The sequence below is a fragment of the Mustela lutreola genome, chromosome 4 (genome assembly GCF_030435805.1).
Source record: "Mustela lutreola isolate mMusLut2 chromosome 4, mMusLut2.pri, whole genome shotgun sequence".
Taxonomy (NCBI): Eukaryota; Metazoa; Chordata; class Mammalia; order Carnivora; family Mustelidae; genus Mustela; species Mustela lutreola.
In genome coordinates, this window is record NC_081293.1 from 41704635 (window position 1) to 41726183 (window position 21549).

At 43.1% G+C, this 21549-nt stretch overlaps 1 protein-coding gene across 1 annotated transcript in view; it reads left to right on the forward strand.

Moving 5' to 3' along the window:
• The first annotated feature begins 515 nt into the window (after nucleotides 1-515).
• LOC131830317 (anthrax toxin receptor-like) overlaps nucleotides 516-21549 on the forward strand; it is a 37156-nt gene continuing 16122 nt past the window's right edge. Inside the window, exons 1-5 of the mRNA XM_059172620.1 lie at nucleotides 516-1200; nucleotides 16705-16776; nucleotides 17990-18065; nucleotides 20908-20985; nucleotides 21088-21121. Of these exons, the coding sequence (XP_059028603.1) occupies nucleotides 932-1200; nucleotides 16705-16776; nucleotides 17990-18065; nucleotides 20908-20985; nucleotides 21088-21121 (529 nt within the window). The 5' untranslated portion in view covers nucleotides 516-931. The remainder of the gene's footprint in view (nucleotides 1201-16704; nucleotides 16777-17989; nucleotides 18066-20907; nucleotides 20986-21087; nucleotides 21122-21549) is intronic.

Genomic DNA, 21549 nt, shown 5'->3' on the forward strand with positions numbered 1-21549 from the left:
CTGGGATCAAGTCCGCATCAAGCTCTCTGCTCAGCGGGGTACCTGCTTCCCCCTCTCTCTCTGCCTACCTGCCTATTTGTGATTTCCGTCAAATAAATAAATAAATAAATAAATCTTAAAAAAAAAAATCTGTTAACGAATTTCTATATATTTTTCCCATCACAGTCTAAGTGATGGAATCGCCTTTGACTCAAGTTGTCAATGCCTTTATTTTTCCATGAAGCACAGGCAAACCATCTCCATGCACCCTTTCTGCATTTCTGATTCCCAGAACTTATGCACATAGGAAATGGTTCTCTTGTATGTCACTACATTGGGGTGATTTGTTACATAGCAGTACCTAACCAGAATGTCCCTCATTCACAAAGGACTTTGGAATGCTTGCACAAACCTTCTTGACCTTCTAGATCTTTCCATGTCTATGGGTGATGTCAGTGTTCACACCAATGACCTGTACTGTAGTCTCCCAGTTCCTGGACCTCCTTACCTACATGGATGTCCACTTCAGCTGCCTGTTTTCAGTTATCAAAAGGCAGGGTCTTGAGGATTTGAATGGACATCTGGAGGGTTTGGGATAAGGGACAAATGATGGCCCCATCCTAATCCCCACCCAAAGATCCCATGGCTCCCACCTGGGGTTATCAACAGGCAGGGTACTGAGCAGAGCTGCAGGTCACAAAGTCACCATGCCAACCCCCCTGCCCATCATAAGGGACATCACAGGGAATTCTGCCTCTGTGGGGCAGGGAAAGAGCCACTCAGGTAGTAGGGCCATCACCCCAGAGACAGCCACTTGCCTCTTCCGCCCCAAGGGCAGATACCAGGTGGAGGCTTTCAGAGAAATTTGGGGCAGTGCTGGAGGGGACAAGACCCCAGGGCACGAGATTTGGGGGGAGACAGTGGATGAGGCAGAAGCCTGTGGTGGTTGGGCATGGCCAGCACTAATTCCACCCCTGCTCCAGTAAAGAGTGGGGTCTCGGGCACAGCTAAGAAAATAGGGAGCAGCAGCATCTGCATCCCAGGCCCTGCACTTTCCCTGTTCCTGCTCCTGTTGCTGCCACCTCCACTGCTGAGCACAGGGAGCTTCCTGCACCACCTCCCAGCTGGGAGATCTTTCCACCACCGCGCCAGGCACTACAGGAACAAAGCTGATCTGAGAAACTGCGATAGTGCCTTTAACATCTTCTTCCTCCTGGACGCGTGAGCAGCTCTCCCACCCTGGCCCTGGATGTCCCTCAGGGCACCTCTGACCTCAGGGCATGAAGTGGTTCAAGGAGATCCCAGCCTCTGGGAAAGGAGAGGTGGAGACAGTCTTAACACCTAAGATAAAACCCCTTTTCCTGATGTAGAAGGAATGCTCCAAGAATTTATTCCCTGAGAATTTTCTTTTTGGAAAGGAAAAAAAAGCCACTGTACGGTTTTTGGGTGACTCTCAGTCCCTCCTCTGACATGGCCAGGATCTGTGCCCTGCATGCCCCTTAAACAGCTGGATGGGCAGGTGATTGTTAGAAGCCCCTTTTCAGCAATTTTTAGAAGCTCACTGGGTTTCAGATTCTTTTTTTTTTTTTTTAAGATTTTACTTATTTATTTGACAGACAGAGATCACAAGTAGGCAGAGAGGCAGGCAGAGAGAGAGGAGGAAGCAGGCTCCCTGCTGAGAAGAGAGCCAAATGTGGGGCTCCATCCCAGGAGCCTGGGATCATGACCTGAGCTGAAGGCAGAGGCTTTAACCCACTGAGCCACCCAGGTGCCCCTGGGTTTCAGATTCTGTCTGTGCAGTTTTCTGCTTGTGTTGCTTTTCACCCAAGTAGATTCTATTTTTATTAGACTCCAGAGAGATTCCCTGTTGGTTCTGTTGGACCTTCACTGCTTAGAAAGTTCTTTGCTTTCCTGCCAAGGCTTTTGCTTCCTTCTTCAACCACTTGGAGACCAAATTCCAGAATGTGTTACACTTGCAAAACAGCTAGGTATGACCAGGTGTTATCCTGGGAAGCTGGGCTGTGCATTAGGCACCTTGTGGCCCTCAGAGAAGAAAAGGGGGTAGATCTTCATGCTTGGAGAGACTGGAGTTTTGCTTTGTTTCCATTTCCAACTTGTCTATTGGGTTGACCCCTTCAGTAGTAATAATAATATGACCATCCATAATGTCATCGTTGAAGCACATTTTGATTTCCAAAGCCCATCCACTATACTTCCATCACCCTCAAAACCATCCTAGAATGTAGAGTAAGGAAGAATGTAGGGTAAGGAAGACATTTTGCATTTTCACTCTCCTGGAGAAGCGACAGGATCTAGAGGTTGGATAAAGTAGATCCAAGGCTGGTGGGTGATTCCAAAGACCCCCCTGATCTGCCATCCTGTTACAGTGCCCTTCTTCATGACCCTAGTAGTGTGGGCAAAACCCAGCCCTGGGTTGTATTGGGAAGGATTCTGGGTATAGGTATGGCCTCTGAAATAACAGTAATTAAGCAATTTCTACATGCCTGCGATGAGCTGAACTAAGCCTCCCAAAGCTTAGGGAAGTAGATTCTATTTCTCTATGAGGGTGACGAAAACGAGGCTGAGAGGGATTAGTGATTTGCTCAATGTCAACTGAGTCAGTTTGTTGCAAATCATTAGATAGTGGGGGAATGTTCCCTTTCCTCTCTTCTGAGGAGGGTATGCAGTGAGGGAACAAGAAAGGTGCCAGAGAAATGGCTTCCTGAACAAAGAGGTCCCCACTTCTTGTCCCTTTCATAGCTCTGCTCTTTCCCCCTTTAGCTTTTAAATGCTGGGAGGTGATACCGTTCTCTCTGATCACAGCTGGCTGTAGCTGTATGTTGATGTGAAGGGTATGGACCCTACTCTGAAGTCTGAGGGCAAGGGAGAAAAAGGAGCAATCAAATCCCCTGTACCCTCACTCATGCTCCAGGATCAAGGCCCCCCAACCCTTATTCTGACATGTTACCCAGGTAGCCAGAACTGAATCCTGCTGGATGTACTGATGGGAGGAGGAGCTGAGGGGGTCCATGAAAGAGCCCTTATACACCCCTTTCACAGCTCCCAGAGCCATCAGTGAGGGGTCTGGCTAGAGCCTGCCTGCAGTTAACCAGGCAAAGATTGTCTGAAACCACAGAAAACTCCTCAGCCCCAGGGAAATAATCTCTGTGTGACCTGGGCACAACTAGTGTGGTTGAAGATGGCTTTACGCATTGCTTTTGAGGGCCAACTTGATGAGAAATTCCTGGAAGGTGAGCACATAGTCCCTCCAGCATTTCTCCCTGCTGCTCTCAGAAGAAGGGGAGTAATGACCACTGAGGATCATTTTTGCCCACACTGGTGAGTGAGGCAGACTGCACTAACCAGTCCTGTCCCCCTGGGCAACATGTTTCACCTCTCTGTGCCTCAGATTCCCCTCTGTGATGGGGATCTTCATACCCAACTCACCAGGTTGTGATGAGAATGAAGGGGAGTTTGTATGCAGTTTGCCCAACATAGCGTCTCATGGAATCATAGAAGATGAGTATAAAATGCTGCTAGGGAAAGCAGAGTCAGGCACACCAGGGCTGGGGACTCCCTGGCACTACAGGGGCCCCTGACAAAGCCCTGACTCCCTGGCTTGACTCTCTTCTGACATGCCCTTTTGGGGTCAAATGCCTGTGCTGGTGACACTCCCAAGGTTCTCTGGGGCCTATCATCCATGTGATGAACAGTCCTGTTCGTTCATTCATTCCCTTAACAATTCATCCACTCACAAATAATGTCTGAGCAACTGCTATACATCAGTCACTATTTGGATGTGCAGGTAAGGCAGCAAACAAAACTGGACAAAGTCCTTGTCCTCCTGGAGTTTCCATGACTAGAGAGGGAATAAATCAAAGAGGAGAGGAAGTAGTGTATTAGGTAGGATAAGCACCAGGGGAGAATCAGGGAAGGAAGATGAAAGTACTGAGGGAGGGGCCTTTCTGATGAAGTGGTCAGGGAAGGCAGGGCTGGCAGACTAAAAGGTAGAGGGAAATAAGAGGGTGTTTTTGAGCAGAGAGGGCATACAACTAGATCTTGGTCTGAAAGGATCACAATTGAGGGGCCAAAGGACAGAACCCACCAGGAGACCACTGCAGAGGTCTCTGGGGATCCAGGGAGATGATGGTGGTGTGGACCCGTGGGGTAGCGGTGGGGGTGCAGAGTGGCTAGATTCTGAATCTATCTTGAGGAATACAGACAGTTTGGATGGGGGAGCCCAAATGTGGCTGTAGACTGGGAACAAGGGGAAGGAGAAAAAGTAGCTTCATCACTGAGTCTTCCTCTCCACTGTGGGTAAATATTTCTATTTCACAAATGAGGGGGGAAAAAAAAGGTCACTCAGGGCCAGAAATGACCCCCTAAAGCCCTCAGAAGGGAAGACATGGAGCAGTAATTGAAATCCTGGGATGTCTTCCTCCAAAGCCCATGCCAAAGAGTCCAAGGCTGCGTGGGTCCCTGGGAATCACTGTCTGCAGGAAGGTCTTGAGTGGTTCATTTCCACCTTAATCATTAGATTCATTAAGTTGAATTGGATGAAAATTAGTGAGCTCTACCATTGCCCCAGGGATGACTCCCTTTGAGGGCCAGGAAACTCCAGATTAGGGGAATGGCCTGTGTAAAGTCCTGAGTGTGAGACCCTCAGATGATCTCAGAGTATGAGGAGGGAGGGAGGGTAGAGGAGGAGGAAGAAGGAAGGGGCTAGCCAGTGGTGGGCCCTTGGGCCTATCTGAGCAATGTGTGCTATATCTTAAGGGCATCTGTGGGATTCACTGAAAGAAATACTTTTATCAGAAGAGAGATGGATCGGATCTGTGTTCTTGAAAGAACTCCTATATTCCTTAAGGATTAGATAGGAAAAGAGACGGAGGGCACATGAGTGGAATTAAAGGGGAAAATTCTAGAAGTTCAAAGGAAGCTTGACAGGCTGGGGAAAAACAAGTGGGAAACAAGATCAGGTGTGCCAAATGAGAGAAAAGGGAGACAGACTCTCCCAAAGCTCCTACATATGTGGCACAGTTGGAGTAGGAAGGGCTGGTGTAGACAAGACAGGCAGTTCTTTGGATCCATCATGCCAACAACATGGGTATGTCACTGTGAGTGCACTGTGGATGACAGGTCTCAGCTTCTTTTTCTGATGTTAAAAGATAAACTGAGGCACTTTGTAATTTTTAAGAATTAAAGTATACATGGATTTACATTAAGTCACACCAAACTTAAGTTGTTAGGAACACTACATTGGCAGGATCTAGTGCCAAGATTTATATAGAGAATATGTAAAAGAAAAACAAAGAAATTATTTTAATATAATAGTTTAAGTAGTTACTTGATTTGGGAAAAGTGCAATTAGCTGTTTTTTATTGGTTTTCTTATACAGGTTACCAAGACATTAGAGCCACCTAGTCTAATGACTTTTGCCATAGATATTATGCTACTGTTCATTCATTCACCTTTTTTTTTAAATTTCAGAAGTTTTGCAGTCTAGAAGTTAAGTTACAGTTTGTTCCATCTCACTGAATTTGTCCCCTATTCTTGAGAATAGGTCAGTTCAGTTAAACAGTTGTATCTCATTTAATGAGGTATTGTTACAGAGGGGCTCCCAAAGTTAGACCTATACCATGTGAACATTCAGGTATTTAATAAGATGCATTTTAATGAGAACAAAAGAAAAATTAAGGGTTAGAGCAGACTACAAACCAGATTCTGAGACCAGAAAGCTGTCAATTGAGAAGGTGTGCAGACATAGGGCTTTAAATGTGAGCTTAAAGCATCTTGTGTAGTTTGAATGTTCTGGTGATGTCAATGGATGTTCAAATGATTGTTCTGAGTGGCCTACCACACAAATGTTTACTGTGCATGAGACATTGTGTTGATTTCTATGAAGTTTATATCGAGTTATCCAGCTCAGTGTTGCAGGGCTTTGGGAAAAGAGCAGTTTCTGATCTTAGTGATTCCAAATCAGAAGGGAGGGAGCAAATTGGAAGCATTAATTTAGAGAACTGTACACAGATATAAGGAAAATAGAAGTTAGGATCCATTACATTTTACAGGTAGATAGCAACACCACAAAGACAAGAACAGGTCTAGCTAGAATCTGATCTCCATGAAGGTGTGTTATAGATTTTACTGCTTTTTACAGAAAGACAAAAAGCAGTTTTTATTGAAACATAATCTTCCTCTTTCCCATTATCCCAATTTCTAGCAAAAATAATCTCAGTAAGAATAATTTATGAAATCACTCTAGTCTCATTAAACTGGGCTTAATTATTTCCATGAGTGCAGGAAGAATAATTATTTTAAGTATAATCTCAGATATGATATACCAGTTAAAGCTCTGATGATATCTAAGAGGACTTATTGTCTCCATTAGGGTCCACCTCATTTTTAATTCTGGTAATAAGAAATTTTGATTAGATTTTGTCATTGTTTTCTGTGATTTTGTGATTAGACTTTTTTAAGCTAAGAAGCCAAACAAATCACTTGCCCAATTTCATCCTGTTAGAAGGAAATCAGATTCTTATTTAGCTTACACAAATACCTATATTGTCATGTAAAGTAAGAATACTCAAGGAGCACCTGAGCGGTTCAGTCAGTTGAACATCCAACTCTTGGTTTCGGCTAAGGTCATGAGCTCAGAGTCCTGAGATCGAGTCCCACCTGGCTCTGCACAGAGTCTGCTTTGGATTTTCTTTCTCTCCACTTCTACCCCTCCTTTCACTCTCTTTTAGAATAATAAATAAATAGATTATCTTTAAAAAATGAATACTTAAAATTTTCTGAAGAACAGAAGGATCAGATAGAGAGTAAAAGATATTTTATTTTCAGTAAAAAGTTTGTTTACTAAATTTCTATAAATTATAATTAGATTAAAAGAAAGGATAAAAATGACTCCTTAAATCTGGAGATGGAGGAACAGAAAAGCCAGCAATGTTTAAAAATAAGATCATAGGGGCACCTGGGTGTCTCAGTGGGTTAAAGCCTCTACCTTCGGCTCAGGTCATGATCTCAGGGTGCTGGGATTGAGTCCCGCATCGGGCTCCCTGCTCAGCGGGGAGCCTGCTTCCTCCTCTCTCTCTCTATCTCTGCCTGCCTGTTTGTGATCTCTCTCTGTCAAATAAATACATTTTAAAAAATCTTTAAAAAATAAAACAAAATAAATAAAATAAAAAAGGATCATAAATTCATAATAATCCTCATGAGTTCTTCTAGTACTATGTAATTAATTCTTGATTAATGTTTAATCTTCTGTTAGAAATTCTATGAATCCATCATTTTCTCCATTAGTGTTCAGAAAATTCTCCCCCACTTCAGTTAAAGTTTTCTGAAACTTGTACCTGGAAAGTTACCAGAAAAGGTCCTTTCCATAAATCTCTTTGAACAGAAACTAATTCTGCAAAACCACTAGTGTAAAGCAGTAACTGTCTATAAATGTCAAAAGTCTTAAAAGCTTAAAAGCTGGAATATTAAAGATCTGATGAGGGTTCATTACAGTGCAATTGACAAGAAATTTCACTTTTTCTTTGACATACTTCTTAAGACCATAATTAGAATTATGACAGATAAGATATTACCAAGACATTGATTTCTTGGAATTCCATACAATTTCTGGAACTTACCTTAATAACATAGATCCATACGAGTATAACCTAAAAAAAGTTTAACATATCTTCTTATTTGAGAATGCTTCCCACGTAATTCAACATGTCAAACTAGCAAAATTAGTTTAATATGTCTCTTTTATAAGGAGAGCAAAAAATATTTTGAGATGTTCCAGGGACCCTCTTAAATATCCCAAAGTCATCCTGAGGTTAAAAAGAGGTCATTTTGAAATTGGTAAAGAGAAGTTTATTTTAAAAAGAAAAGAAAAGAAATCAGCACAAGGGAGGAAGCAAGATGGTGGAAAAGTAAGGGACCTCATTTCATCGGTCCCTTGAATTTAGCTAGATAACTATGAAATCATTCTGAACACCCATGAATTCAACCTCAGATGTAGGAAGAGAGTAACCAAAACCCTGAAAGTAGAAAAGTGAGCACTTTTTCCAAGGTAGGAGATACAGAGAAGTGAATCTGAGGAAAGATACCAGAAGATAAATGGAGTGGGGAGGGACCCTCTGTAAGCTGGCTACCAGAAAGTGATACAGCTCCAGAGGGCAAAATCAGAATCCTTAGAAATCTGCTCCAGTGAGAGACATCCCTGTCTGAATGGTGCTCAGGGGATTAAATGAGAAGATCTCTAGGTGGGACAATGTGGTCTCAGGATCCTGGAGTCACAGAATTAACAGGGACTCCTGAGCTGGTCAAGTTCCAAAGCAGTGGAAAGGGGAAACTTGTTCTGGTCAGTGAGCCCAGAAGGGGGCTCTCAGCTCAATTTGCCATAAACTGTAAGCCAGACCAATTGGGTGGCCACTCTCTTGCCTGTGGACCCTGCAGAGGACTGGAAACACAGAGACCATTCACCATCCCCTGGGAGGGGCAGAATGGGTGCACTCAGAATCCAGCCACTGTTCTCAGCACCACAGCCCTACAGAGAGCATTAACACAGGACCCTACAACTTTCCCCTGGAGGACTGCTGTGGACATGCACCACAAGAGTCTGCAGAGTTTGGCACACAAAAAAGTAGAGAGCCTTGATCCCCGAGAGTTTACTAAGGAGAAGGAACTGCGTCTTTTGGTTCTAGGGCCATTTGTAGCCATTTTTGTTTCGATCCTCTAAAGAGGCACAGAAAGTCTTAAGGGAACAAATGGCACACAAATGACATACAAAGGACTAACTTACACTGAGGTCAGACACCTGGCAAGGGGAGGGGCTACTCCACCCAGGAAAGACACCTGAGAAGCAGCACAGCCGGCTACCCTCCACCAGAAGACCAACTGAAAGAAGAGGAGCAGAGCAAGTATACAGACCCCACAAGACTTTAAAAATACAGTGCCAAGGAAAATAGTATATAGAATTTGAGGCCTTTTTCTCATGATTCATTTATCTCTCAGTTTAAAATTTTTCATTTCTTTTTTTCCCTTTTCAACTAGTTTCTTATCAACTCTTTGTTTTTTAAGTCTTTTTTAAACTCTCTTTTTAAACTTTTTTTAAACTTTCATTTTTTGCATTTACATTTTATAGATCTATTCTTCATTTTTGGCTTCCTTTCACTCTATTCAATTTTTTTTTTTAATTTTTTATTTTTTATAATCATATATTTTTTATATACATATATTTTTATCCCCAGGTCTGTGAATCACCAGGTTTACACACTTCACAGCACTCACCAAATCACATACCCTCCCCAATGTCCATAATCCCACCCCCTTCTCCCCAACCCCCTCCCCCCGGCAACCCTCACACAATGGAATACTATGCAGCCATCAAAAGAAATGAAATCTTGCCATTTGCAACAACGTGGATGGAACTAGAGCGTATCACTCTATTCAATTTTATTCACTCATTTTGGTTTCTGATTTTATTCACTCATTTTGACTTCCTTTCACTCTATTCAATTTTAATGTGTGTGTGTGTGTGTGTGTGTGTGTGTGTGTGTGTGTGTGTGTGTGTATAAAGTTTTGCTTTCTTTACAATTTTGGGATTTAGTGTCTTCTAACACATAGACCAAAATACACTCAGAAACAGGTGGATCACCCTGTTTTGTCCACCTAGTGAGATTATATTCTCCCTCCCCTCCTTTTCTCTTTTTTATTTCATTTATTCTTTTGCTCTTCTGTTTTGGTTTCTGACTTCTTAGGATTTTTCTAATGTGTAGTTTGCTTGAGTCATGGTTGATATTTTTTATTGTTCATTCGTATATCCATTCTTCTCTGGGCAAATTGACTAGAAGTAGGAATTCACAACAAAATAAAGAAGTAATACTCTCTGCACAGATCTAACTTGATATGGATATAAGTAAAATGTCAGACCTGGAATTCAAGATAACAATTATAAAGTTATTAGTTGGACTGGAAAAAAAGGGCAAAAGACACTAAAGAATCTGTTGCTGCAGAAAGGAGATTTAATTAGCCCAAAATTAAAAATTTTCCAACTGAAAGGCAGTCTAAATTGGATGCTCTAATAGCTAGGGTTAATGAGGCAAAAGAGAGAGTCAGTGACACAGAAGAAAAATTGATGGAAAGGAAGGAAGCTGAGGTAAAGAGAGAAAAACAACTAATGGGCATGAAGAGAGGACTTTTTTAAATTTTATTTTATTTTTTTTCAATGTTCCAAAATTTATGCACCACACCCAGTGCTCCAGAAATCAGTGATGCTACAAAACATACCAACATCAGAATTATTGGAATGACTGAGGATGAAGATGGAGGTGGAGGTGGGGTGGGTGGCAGCAGAAGGTGTATTTGACCAAGTCATAGCTTAGAACTTTCCTAATCTGGGGAAGGAAACAGGCATTCGTGTCCAAGAGGTAGAAAGGACCTCTCCCCAAATCAATAAAAAATAGATCACTCTGATATATAATAGTGAAGCTTCCAAATTTCAGAGACAAAGAAAAAATACTGAAAGAAGTCAAGAAAAGAGGTTTCTAACCTACAGAAGTAGGAACATTAGACCTGCATCAGACCTATCCACAGAGACATGGTAGTCAAGAAAGGGCCGATATGATATATATTCAGGGTACTTAATGAGAAAAACATGCAGCCAAGAATACTTTATCCAGCAAGGATATCATTCAGAATGGAAGGAGAAATAAAGAGCTTCCAAGATAAACAAACTGAAAGAATATGTGACCACCAAACCAGCCCTGCAAGAAATATAAAAGAGAGACCCTATAAGCAAGGAGAGAGCCAAAGAGTAACATAAACTACAAAGGAACAGACAATTTACAGAAACAGGGACTTTACAGGTAATACAATATCACTAAATTCATATCTTTCAATAGTTACTCTGAGTGTAAATGGGCTAAATATCCCAGTCAAAAGACACAGGACATCAGATTGTTCCCCTGAAACAAATAATTCATTGTTAATTTAAAAAAAGAATGAATGGGTCAACCAGGAAATTAAAGAATAATTTTAAAAGTTCATAGATGCTAATAAAAATGAAAACACAACTGTTCAAAATGTTTGGATATAGGAAAGGGGGTTCTAATATGGAAGTACATTGCAATGCATGCCTCTCTCAAAAATTGGAAAAATATCAAATATAAAAGCTAACCTTACACCTAAAGGAGCTGGAGAAAGAATAGCAAATAAAGCCTAAACCAAGCAGAAGAATAGAAATAATTAAGATTAAGAAATAATTAAGGTTAAGATTCAAGCAGAAGTGAATGAAATAGAAACCAGAACAGTAGAAGAGATCAATGAAACTAGAAGCTGGTTCTTCGAAAGAATTAATAAGATCAATAAACCCCTAGCCAGACTTATCAAAAAGAAAAGATAAAGGACCCAAATTAGTAAAATCATGAATGTAAAAGTAGAGATCACAGCCAAGACCAATGAAATATGGTCAATTTTAAGAACATATATAAGCAACTATATGCCAACAAATTGGAGAATTTGAAAGAAATGGATGCATTCCTGGAAACTTATAAACTACCAAAACTGAAACAGGAAGAAATAGAAGATCTGGACAGATCCCATAACCAGCAGGGAAATTAAAGGAGTAATCAAAACTTCCCAAAAAGCAAGAGTCCAGGGCCTTATGGCTTCCTAGGGGAATTCTACCAAGTATTTAAAGAAGAAATAATACCAATTCTACTGAAGTTCTTTTTTTTTTTTTAATTTTTTACTTCTTTTCAGTGTAACAGTATTCATTGTTTTTGCACCACACCCAGTGCTCCATGCAATCCGTGCCCTCCCTAATACCCACCACCTGGTTCCCCCAACCTCCCACCCCCTGCCCCTTCAAAACCCTCAGATTGTTTTTCAGAGACCATAGTCTCTCATGGTTCACCTCCCCTTCCAATTTTGAAGCTCTTTTTTAAAAAATGGAAATGGAAGGAGAAGGTCCAAACTTCTTTAGGAGGCCTATCTCACCTTGATCCCAAAGCCAGACAAAGACCCCAACAAAAAAGAATTATGGACCGATATCCCTGATGAACATGGATGTCAAAATACCCATACTATGAGAGACTATGGACTCTGAAAAACAATCTGAGGGTTTTGAAGGAGCCGGGGGTGGGAGGTTGGGGTACCAGGTGGTGGGTATTATAGAGGGCATGGATTGCCTGGAGCACTGGGTGTGGTGCAAAAATAATGAATACTGTTATGCTGAAAATAAATAAAAAATAAATTTTAAAATACCCATACTGGCCAATAGGATCCAACAGTACATTAAAAAGATTATTCACCACAACCAAGTGGAATTTATTCCTGGACTGCAAGGGTGGTTCAACACTTGAAAATCAACATGGTACATCACATTAATAAAAGTAAGGATGAGAATCATATGATCCTCTCAATTAATGCAGAAAAAGTATTTGACAAAATAAAAATCCTTTCCCTTTTTTTATTGTGTTATGTTAGTCACCACAAAATACCTTATTAGTTTTTAATGCAATGTTCCAAGATTCATTGCTTACATACAACACCCAGTACTCCATGCAATATTTGCCCTCCTTAATACCCACAACATCCTTTCTTGATTAAAACTCTTCACAGTGTAAGGACAGAGGGAACTTACCTCAATATCATAAAAGCCACCTACAAAAAGCCCACAGTATCATTCCCAATGGAGGAAAAACTGAGTTTTTCCCTAAGGTCAGGAACATGACAAGCATGCTAACTTGCACCATTATTGTTTCAACATATTACTAGAAGTCCTAACCTCAGCAAAAAGAAATAAAAGGCATTCAAATTGGCAAAGAAGTAAAACTCTCAGTCTTTGCAGATGACATGGTACTTTTTATGAAAAACCCAAAAGACTCCACCCCAAAATTACTACAACTCATACAGCAATTCAGTAATGTGGCAGGATACAAAATCAATGCATGGAAATCAGTTGCTTTTCTGTACACTAACAATGTGACTGTAGAAAGAGAAATTAGGGAATCAATTCCCTTTACAATAGCACCAAAACTCATAAGGTACCTATGAATAAACCTAAGCAAAGAAGTAAAGGATCTATACTCGAGGAATTACAAAACACTCATGAAAGAAGTTGAAGAAGACACAGATGGAAAAATATTCCATGCTCATGGATTGGAATAATAAATATTGTGAAAATGTCTATGCTACCCAGAGCAATCTGCACATACAATGCAATCCCTATCAAAAATACCTTCAACTTTTTTCACAGAGCTGGAACAAATAATCCTAAAATTTGTATGGAACCAGAAAAGACCCTAAATAGCCAGGGGAATGTTGGAAAAAAAAAAAGAAAGCCCATGCTGGTGGCATCACAAAGCCTCACTTCAAGCTATATTACAAAGCTGTAATCATCAAGACATCATGGTACTGGATCAAAAACAGACACATAGATCAATGGCACAGAATAGAAAACCCCAAAATAGACCCTTGACAGCATGGTCAACTAATCTTTGACAAAGCAAGAAAGAATATCCCATGGAAAAACAACAATCTCTTTAATAAATGGTGTTGGGAAAATTGGACAACCACATGCAGAAGAATGAAACGGGACCACTTCCTTATACCACACACAAAAATAGACTCAAAATGATTAACTTATTTCACTTAGCACAATACCCTCCAGTTCCATCTACATCGATATAAATTATAAGTATCCATCATTTCTGATGGTTGAGTCATATTCATAAATATATATATTTAGATGCCACATCTTCTTTATCCATTCATCTGTTGAAGGACATCTGGCTCTTTCCACAATTGGGTTATTGTGGACGTTGCTGCTATGAACATTGGAGTGCAGGTTCCTCTTAATTTCACCACATCTATATCTTTGTAGTAAATACCTAGTAGAACAATTACTGGGTCATAGAGTAGATCTATTTTTAACTTCCTGTGGAACCTCCAGAGTGTTTCCAGAGTGGCTATACAAGCTTTAAATCTGATGCCTTGACTTCCTCAAGGATGGATTCTGTAAATTTATTTAGTTCTTTGAATGAACAATGTTCTATTTCTTTGTACATTCTGTGATTTTTGTTATTGGAAATTTGATTTGGATTATTACAATGTAGTAACTGTAGAAATAAGATTTTCTAAAAAAAAAAAAATACTCACTGGTCTCAGGGGTGTTTTGCTCCTTCTACATGTGTAGAAGTTCATTTGTTTTGAGATCGTTCCAAATTACATTTTCAAAGAATGTATCTTGTGTGGGGACACTGGAGTTTCTGTTTCTTTGGCTAATTTTCAGCTTATATTTTGACAGCGATTCCTTTGAATGCCGGCAGTTTGAAACAAATATAAAAACACCGTAACATTTAAAAAAAAAACAAAAAACACAAGAAACAAAGAAGAGAAACTCTTCCACTTCCAATTAGGTAGATGTTATTTACTGGGCTTTCCTTTACCACTTAACTAGACTTGTTCTGAACCTAGGGATCAACCGAAGGTGAAAGTTTATTTATTTTTTTAAAAGATTTTATTTATTTGACAGACAGAAATCACAAGTAGTCAGAGAGGCAGGCAGAGAGAGATGAGGAAGCAGGCTCCCCGCTTGAGCAGAGAGCCTGATGTGGGGCTCAATCCCAGGACCCTGGGATCATGACCTGAGCTGAAGGCAGAGGCTTTAACCCACTGAACCATCCAGGTGCCCCCAAAGGTGAAAGTTTAAAGTGTTCACAGAATATGCTTCTGGCTGAGCATATGTGTAGCTTTCTAAATTTATCTGTGTCCACAACTACCTTTGCAAATCCTAAATTAACCCCCACAGCAAGTTTAGAGAAAAGATGTACACAATAATTTATAAGTGAGGTCCACACTGCTCCCTCTGGTTCAAGAAGTTGGAACTGGACCACAGATCAGGACTCAAACTGCCACCAGACTGGAAAAAGAATGGGGGAAGGGTGATTAAAAATGCCACCAAACTTTCCTATTGTTACAGGATTTCCTTCTTTAGTGCCTGTGGTTCTTGGTCACACTGCTGCCAAGTATGAAGAGGTAGACCAGATGAAGAATGGTGGGCAGCAGAGCAAACTTTATTGAGCCATAGTAAAGTGACAGTACAAAGCTCCTGAAGAGGGAAGGGATCCGAGAGGAGTTGCCACTGGAGTTTTTAAGTCTAAGTGTTTTTATGAGCTTGTAGGTGGGCTGTTTTAATCTGATTAATCCTCCCTGCACCTATCATCCAATCAGGGTTTTGTCATCTATCACACGGGAATGGGTGAAGGGCTCTTTCCTGGGTGGTGTAAAATCCTCTAAAGGGTGATTTCCTCTTAGGATGGGGGCACTTTTGCCTGCTTGCCTCTCTTCCAACTGTCCTCCATCAGTGTCATCCCAGTCTGCCCAGTCGAACAGGGAGAGCCTGAGGTTTACAACTGGATCTGGAGTCAGATCTATGCTACCCATGGAAATTGTGCCAAATTCTTTGAACTATGAGAGACTCAGTTTTCTTGACTGCAAAATGGAAATAATTCTGATATCACAAGCCTGCTCTGGAATTGGAAATCTTTAATGTAAAGTGCCTCATATATACAGGCTCCATGAATGATAATCTGGACATACTTAGGATCATCTATCCTTGTTTCCCTCACTATCTAGTGACAGTTTTAGAAGTAGCTTAGAGGAGGCAGAAGGAATGGTGGAGTGGAGAAAGGGTGCTTTTGGATGTGTGGGACACATGTAAAAACATATAAACATGACATTGGGAATGTCAATGAACATAGGGATCATTGGAAGAAAAGGAAGAGCCTCCTTGAGGGTTTCTCTGATTCTGACATATGTTCTCTGACTCTGGCTTATGTTCTCTGACATAGGACACGTAAAAGGCAGGAACCATTCACAGACCCAGGGAAAGAATCCAGGCACCAGCACCAGTCTGTTTCACTCTAACCATCCATAGAACCCTGACAAAAACACTTAGTCAATAAACCTTCAGAAACTGGAATTGTGCAGACCTACAGAGATATGACATTACAAAGAATTTTGAACCCTGGGCAGCTAAGGCACAATAAAGTTCTTCCCACCTAGGCAGAAGGGGCCATCATGAGGCATCAACCTTCTTTACTCTCCTACTCTCCATCCAGGGATTAATGTGGGAGCCAACCGGAACCAAGAATTTAAAAGTAGGGACAGGAGAGACCTGTAGTTTTCCCTTCTGGTTGTAGCATGATGACACCACAACAGCACTGTCCTGGGTCTATTCCAGTCCCTCCCCTGGCAGTGGGGCTAGAAAAGTCCTCCTGCATCCATAATGGCTCAGCTTTGCAGGCTGATAGGAAAGAGGGAAATAAAATAGTCCTAGTAGCACATCCTCTGTGCTGAGGTCAGGACTTCTACCAATGTGTTGGTAAGTGGGAAGGGCGGGCAATAGAACAACATATCAGAATCAGTGGGGACTTTTCTATCCTCCTTCCTTCCTTGCCTAATAGCCTCATCTAACATGACCAACCATCTGGGTTTGTATCCAAAGTCCCTCATCCTCAAGCATGGGTCTATGTGGTCATCTTCCCCACCACTTCCACTGATGATAGTCACCACCAAGGTAACCCACTAAGGTGTTTGGAAGACATCAGTTATGTGGGCTGTAGATGAGCTTGCCAAAGGGACTGTGGGAGGTAGGGAGGCAGAAATACTGCCTACCTGATGGAGGCACATAATCCCTCTGATCAATGTTGTTTTGGCTTTCAGGTCACAAACTGCAAAAGACTACTGGGAAGAATCACAGAGACTTGTGGAGGAAATGCTGAAGAGGTTCACAAAGTAGGCTTGTGTTTCCCTCTGCCAGGCAGAGTACACAGCTCTTTAGCTCAGTAGGCATGAGTATCCCTCCAGTCAAGAGCACAGAGCCCAGGGCAGTGTCTTGAAATAGGAAAGGATAGGTCAGTCATTCCATTGGTTCATGGCAGCTTTGACTGGCTCCTGCCTGAGAGTCAAGCCATATTGTTGGGGATACAGTCTGACCTAGAGGACCTAACAGATTAGGAAACAGGCAAAACAGTAGCAGTAAATAAACGCTTGCTTAAACAATGCCAGGGGCCAAAAGAAAAGGCAAATGACTTATGGCAACTTTAAGGAAAAATTAAGAATTCACAGAAAAAGTTCAATGATGGTTTCCCAGGGGATGTGAAATTTGATCTCATTTTTTAAAGATGGGAAAAAACAGGGTAACAGGAACCATCAGGGAGATTTCTTATGGAGTAAGAGGTCTTTTGGGGTGCAGGATAGGGTTATAATGCAGGGGAGGGCTGAGAGATAAAGCCAGATGAGTCAGCATGGAGCCAAAACACAGTGACTCATGCCAGGCCATGGGGCTTGAATTTTCTGCTGTGAGCTATAGGAAGCCACAGATAATTCTTGTTTAAGGGTGTGAAAATACCAAAGTTGTGCTCTAAGAAAAAAAAAAAAAGTCTGAAAATAGTGGTAAATGAGTTGGGAGAAGAACCAAAAGCAGTTTAGCTAAGGAATAATGAGAGTCAGCAGACCAGAAAACAGTGACCAAGGGGAGGAAATGAAGGGATGTATATGCATGGTTACCAAAAGAGAGAATAACTTTTTTAGAAGAGAGAGAGGTGGGGAAGGAGTTCCAAAGTATGTTGCAGTAGAGGAGAGGCCATTTGGGAGGCCCTCTTGCAAGAGTATGAAGGTATCTATCTCCTTGAGTTGCACTGTGCATATGCCTGTGTGTGTGTGTGTGTGTGTGTGTGTGTGTGTGTGTGTGTGTGTCTTTTGGAGAGAGTGTAAGGGTGATTCAGGATGCCATTCTCACACACTCTTCCAGGAAGGCTGCCTATTTAACAGGCCTCAAAATTTCTTTGCTAAAATTACAAGAAGTTCTGGGGTTTGGAAAGCAGGGCCCAAAACAGAATAGTTGAGGTGGGGACAGGGAAACTCTCATGCATTCCCTCTCTGATTGCCACTGGTTTCATCTGAAACTGTGTCGATGGCTTCTCACAAGCATGTCCTTCCTCCCTAGCCCAGCCGTGAAGATCAGCATAGTCACCTACAATTCACAGGGTGAGACCCAATTGCCACTCACCATACACAGGCAAGTGCCACGTCGACCCCCAAGGCAGGCCTTAGTGGGTGAGACCCCAGAAAGATCAAGGGAGCTGAGAGGTTCCCTGAGACCACAGTGGGAATCCCAATGGTGTGTGCATGGGCTGGCCTGAGATTCCTTCATTGTGCACCCTGACCCCTAAGCTCTGACTCCTCCCTTTCTTCTGGCCCCTGGCTGCTCTGAAAATGGCCAGTCCTGTACTGGTAGACCATCCCTGTCCCTCTAAGCCCTGTGATCACATGTCTGAGTTCTTCTCTCTATGCCCTTCCCTGTTCTTAGAAGTGGCTGTCAGTGAGGACTCCCTGGATGGGGTAAGACAGATGTGTGGCTTATTTATGAGCAGTACCAATGATGGGTACTTGCTCTTGTGTATCACTTTCTGCCCTGGGCCAGTGGGGCAGGGAGAGACAAAGTCACTAGCAGAGGGGAAGGGATGGGATTGGCAGCATCAAAGTGTTGATGGGTGTCAATGAAGCAGATCTTGGTCCCTTAGTAGGTCTGGGACAGGGGAACCAATGAGTGGAATCCTGAGCACCAAGTTGGGATAGAATGATTGAGGGTGGGTCATGGTGCGCTAAGCAGTTTTCTCAAAAACCTGGAGATAGGAAGTTATGGAGCTTCTGGGTGGCTGAAAGGTTAAGATTCTCATGGACATAAATGGCTGAATCCCAATTTAGAGAGCGAGAAGGACCAAAGAGAGGTTGAGCACCCTTAGGACTGAATGGACCCAGGATTTATGACATAGACCCACCATTCAGTACCATGGAGAGAAGACAGGCGTGCACAGTGGTGATGTCAGTGCATGCAGACTGCACTCTCATCTCTGACTCCAGGAAAAGCAATGAGTGGGATGGCTGCTCCAAGCATTAGTGGAGGCAAAGGTTTGTGCATATGTGTGGTTATGTGTTTAGGACAGAGAGAACTGAGTGGATATGAGCTGAGTGGAAGGAAACAAGTCCATTGGGGGTGACGCTGGCAGGTGGCAGAGAGATGCAAGGCTGTTGGACAGGGGGCTCTGGTGAAAGAGCTGTCACTGGGGCGGGGAAGTCTTCTGCCTTCTCTAAGGTGGGAGTCTCAGGGCCCATGTGAGAAGCTGTGTGGAGACTGAACGAGGGCCTCCTGGTCCTCTCTGGACAGGAAACATAATGACATCTTCCACAAATGAGGTTTCAGGAGTGGCAGTGTACTCAGGGGAGTAGAAAAGATGTGAAATGAGATGGGGCAAGATGTGCAGCTGGGAAGAGAGCTCACACTCAGATCATGGTCCTAAGGCTGTCAGCTCCTGAGAAACCCAGAGAATCTTGACAGGAGTTAGGCTCCACCTGAGACTGGGGCTTCCCAAACATGCCCCACTGCCTAGGTGTTGAGGAAGCCTATGGCTGAGAGCCCAGGTAGACCCTGGCATTCAGAGAAAATCCCAGAGGGGGCAATGTTACCTGATACAAGTGTGACTCTGGAGGTTCTGCAGAGAAGGTGGGACCAAGGCTAAGGACCTTGCTTGGTGCTTTCTGAGCCTGTCCTGCTAGGATCGAGTAGGCTGAGAAGACATAGTCCAAGAGGGATTTTTTCCCGAATGTTGAAGAAACCAGATGGCACAGGGGCTAAGAAGACCCAGAGGTGTTGCCCAGGTGGGTGACAACAGGAGAGAGATGGAGAGGCTCCAAGGAGTTGAGACAGGTATTAAAGAGGAAGAGAGACTGCTAGGGGACAAGGAGCCTGGTGTCCCTCCCACGGACAGAGCTGGGAGTAGGGCCAGAGGGGCAGCACTCCCTGGAGGGAGCCTGTTGGACTAGACAGTGGTAAGAGATGAGTTCCCCCATATTTGGGATACTGTCACAAAATATAAATCTTCCAGTGTATGATGAGAAAGAAGGGGAGAGTGCTTCTGCTAGACAGGCAGTGCCTGGTGTGGCTTCCACTGGCCCCAGGTCCCAGGCCTCACCTCTTGGGCTGGGCTAGGCTGGGCTGTGTGGGGCTGGACCTGGGGCTCTCAGGTCTACCCCATAGCAACACCTGCACTCTCCACAATGAAAAGCCTTCTTGGGTCCACACTCTCCTAGACTGGCTGTGCCAGCCTAGCTCATCACATGGGATTGGCCTGAACCTAAACACCCAGACCCTCATGTATCCCAGTCTCACCCATGAGTTCTGCCTTCACAGCAGCTGTCTGGCCACAGAACTGTGGCAGCCCAGGGTCACTCCTCAGGGCCACTTCCCCAGGCTTTGGCCTTTTCCAGGAGCACATGGATTCAGGAGCCCTAGTGTGCTCATGAAGCAGCTTGCTACTTTCTTTAGCACCAGACCAGAAGGGAAAGAATCTTGGGGAGACCATGTCAACCTCAGGGGTCTGTGGCAGTGGAGGATGGGACAGGACAGGAGCATCAATCAGAAGGATGACTTTTCCAAACTCAGTCTTACATGTTGGAGGATAGTGTGCCTTCCTGAGGGACCTAGTAACTTCTAGCAGCCCTGCCCATTACACTGTGAGTGGGATTCACAGTGACACCTCCATGGGTGTGCCCCACATTCACCCTGGGGCCTTGGGGGTCCCCCAGGTCTGTGTGCCTGAGACTGTGACGAGTGCAGAGAAAGCAAGGCCATACCCATGGGACTAGCAAAGCAGCATCTCCCACCCTATGCTCACCCGAATGGAGACAGTGGAGGCCTGAGCATGACCTGTCAATATCAAGGACAGGTGGCTGAAGGTCATGACTGGGCTACTTGACTTGAGCCAGACATGTACACACTGCACAGTGGCTCCAGAACGGCTTGGGGCTGCCTTTAATATTAAGACCAAATTACATTTCAACACTTTTTCTGATTTTTTCAGAAAGGAATTTGAAGAAGCTCTTAAAAATCTTAAGACAGTACAACTTTCAGGAGACAACCTATTGGAGACAGGATTTGTAAAGGTACTAACTCTAGAGCTCTGAGGACTTCTGCTTTATGGAATTCTCAGAGTATCCCTGGGTCCTCCCACTGCCCTCCACCAATACTCCTTCATTTCCTTGCAGGTAAATGAGGACCTTCGAAAAGAGCATCTCATAAGTAAGCTGCCTGGTGACTTCACTGTGGGCAGGTTGTGGGGGCAGAGCAGGCCTGGGCCTCGGGGAGGTCTGGTACAGACCGTTACTATCACTGACTCTTGGAACAAGGTGTTGTCCTTTCTGGGCCATGGGTATCCTCCTCTGCAGGGAGGACGAAAACCATCCCTAGTGATGTGTCTCAGAGTAACATGGGGCCATACGTGTACCTTCTAAGTTCTTGGTAACTGAGAGGTGCTTGAACTATACTTGGGCTGCCTAAACAAGAAAACAGAAAAGCTAGGGGACCGAGAGCAGACAAGATACCATTTTCAGAAAAAAAGCGCTGGATTTCACCCTCGCTATCCACACTTTGTCTCCACCACATTTCTGGCCCTGGCTCCTTTCCCTTCGGTTCCTTCCCTCTGGCTAATGTCATCCTGTGACTGTGTC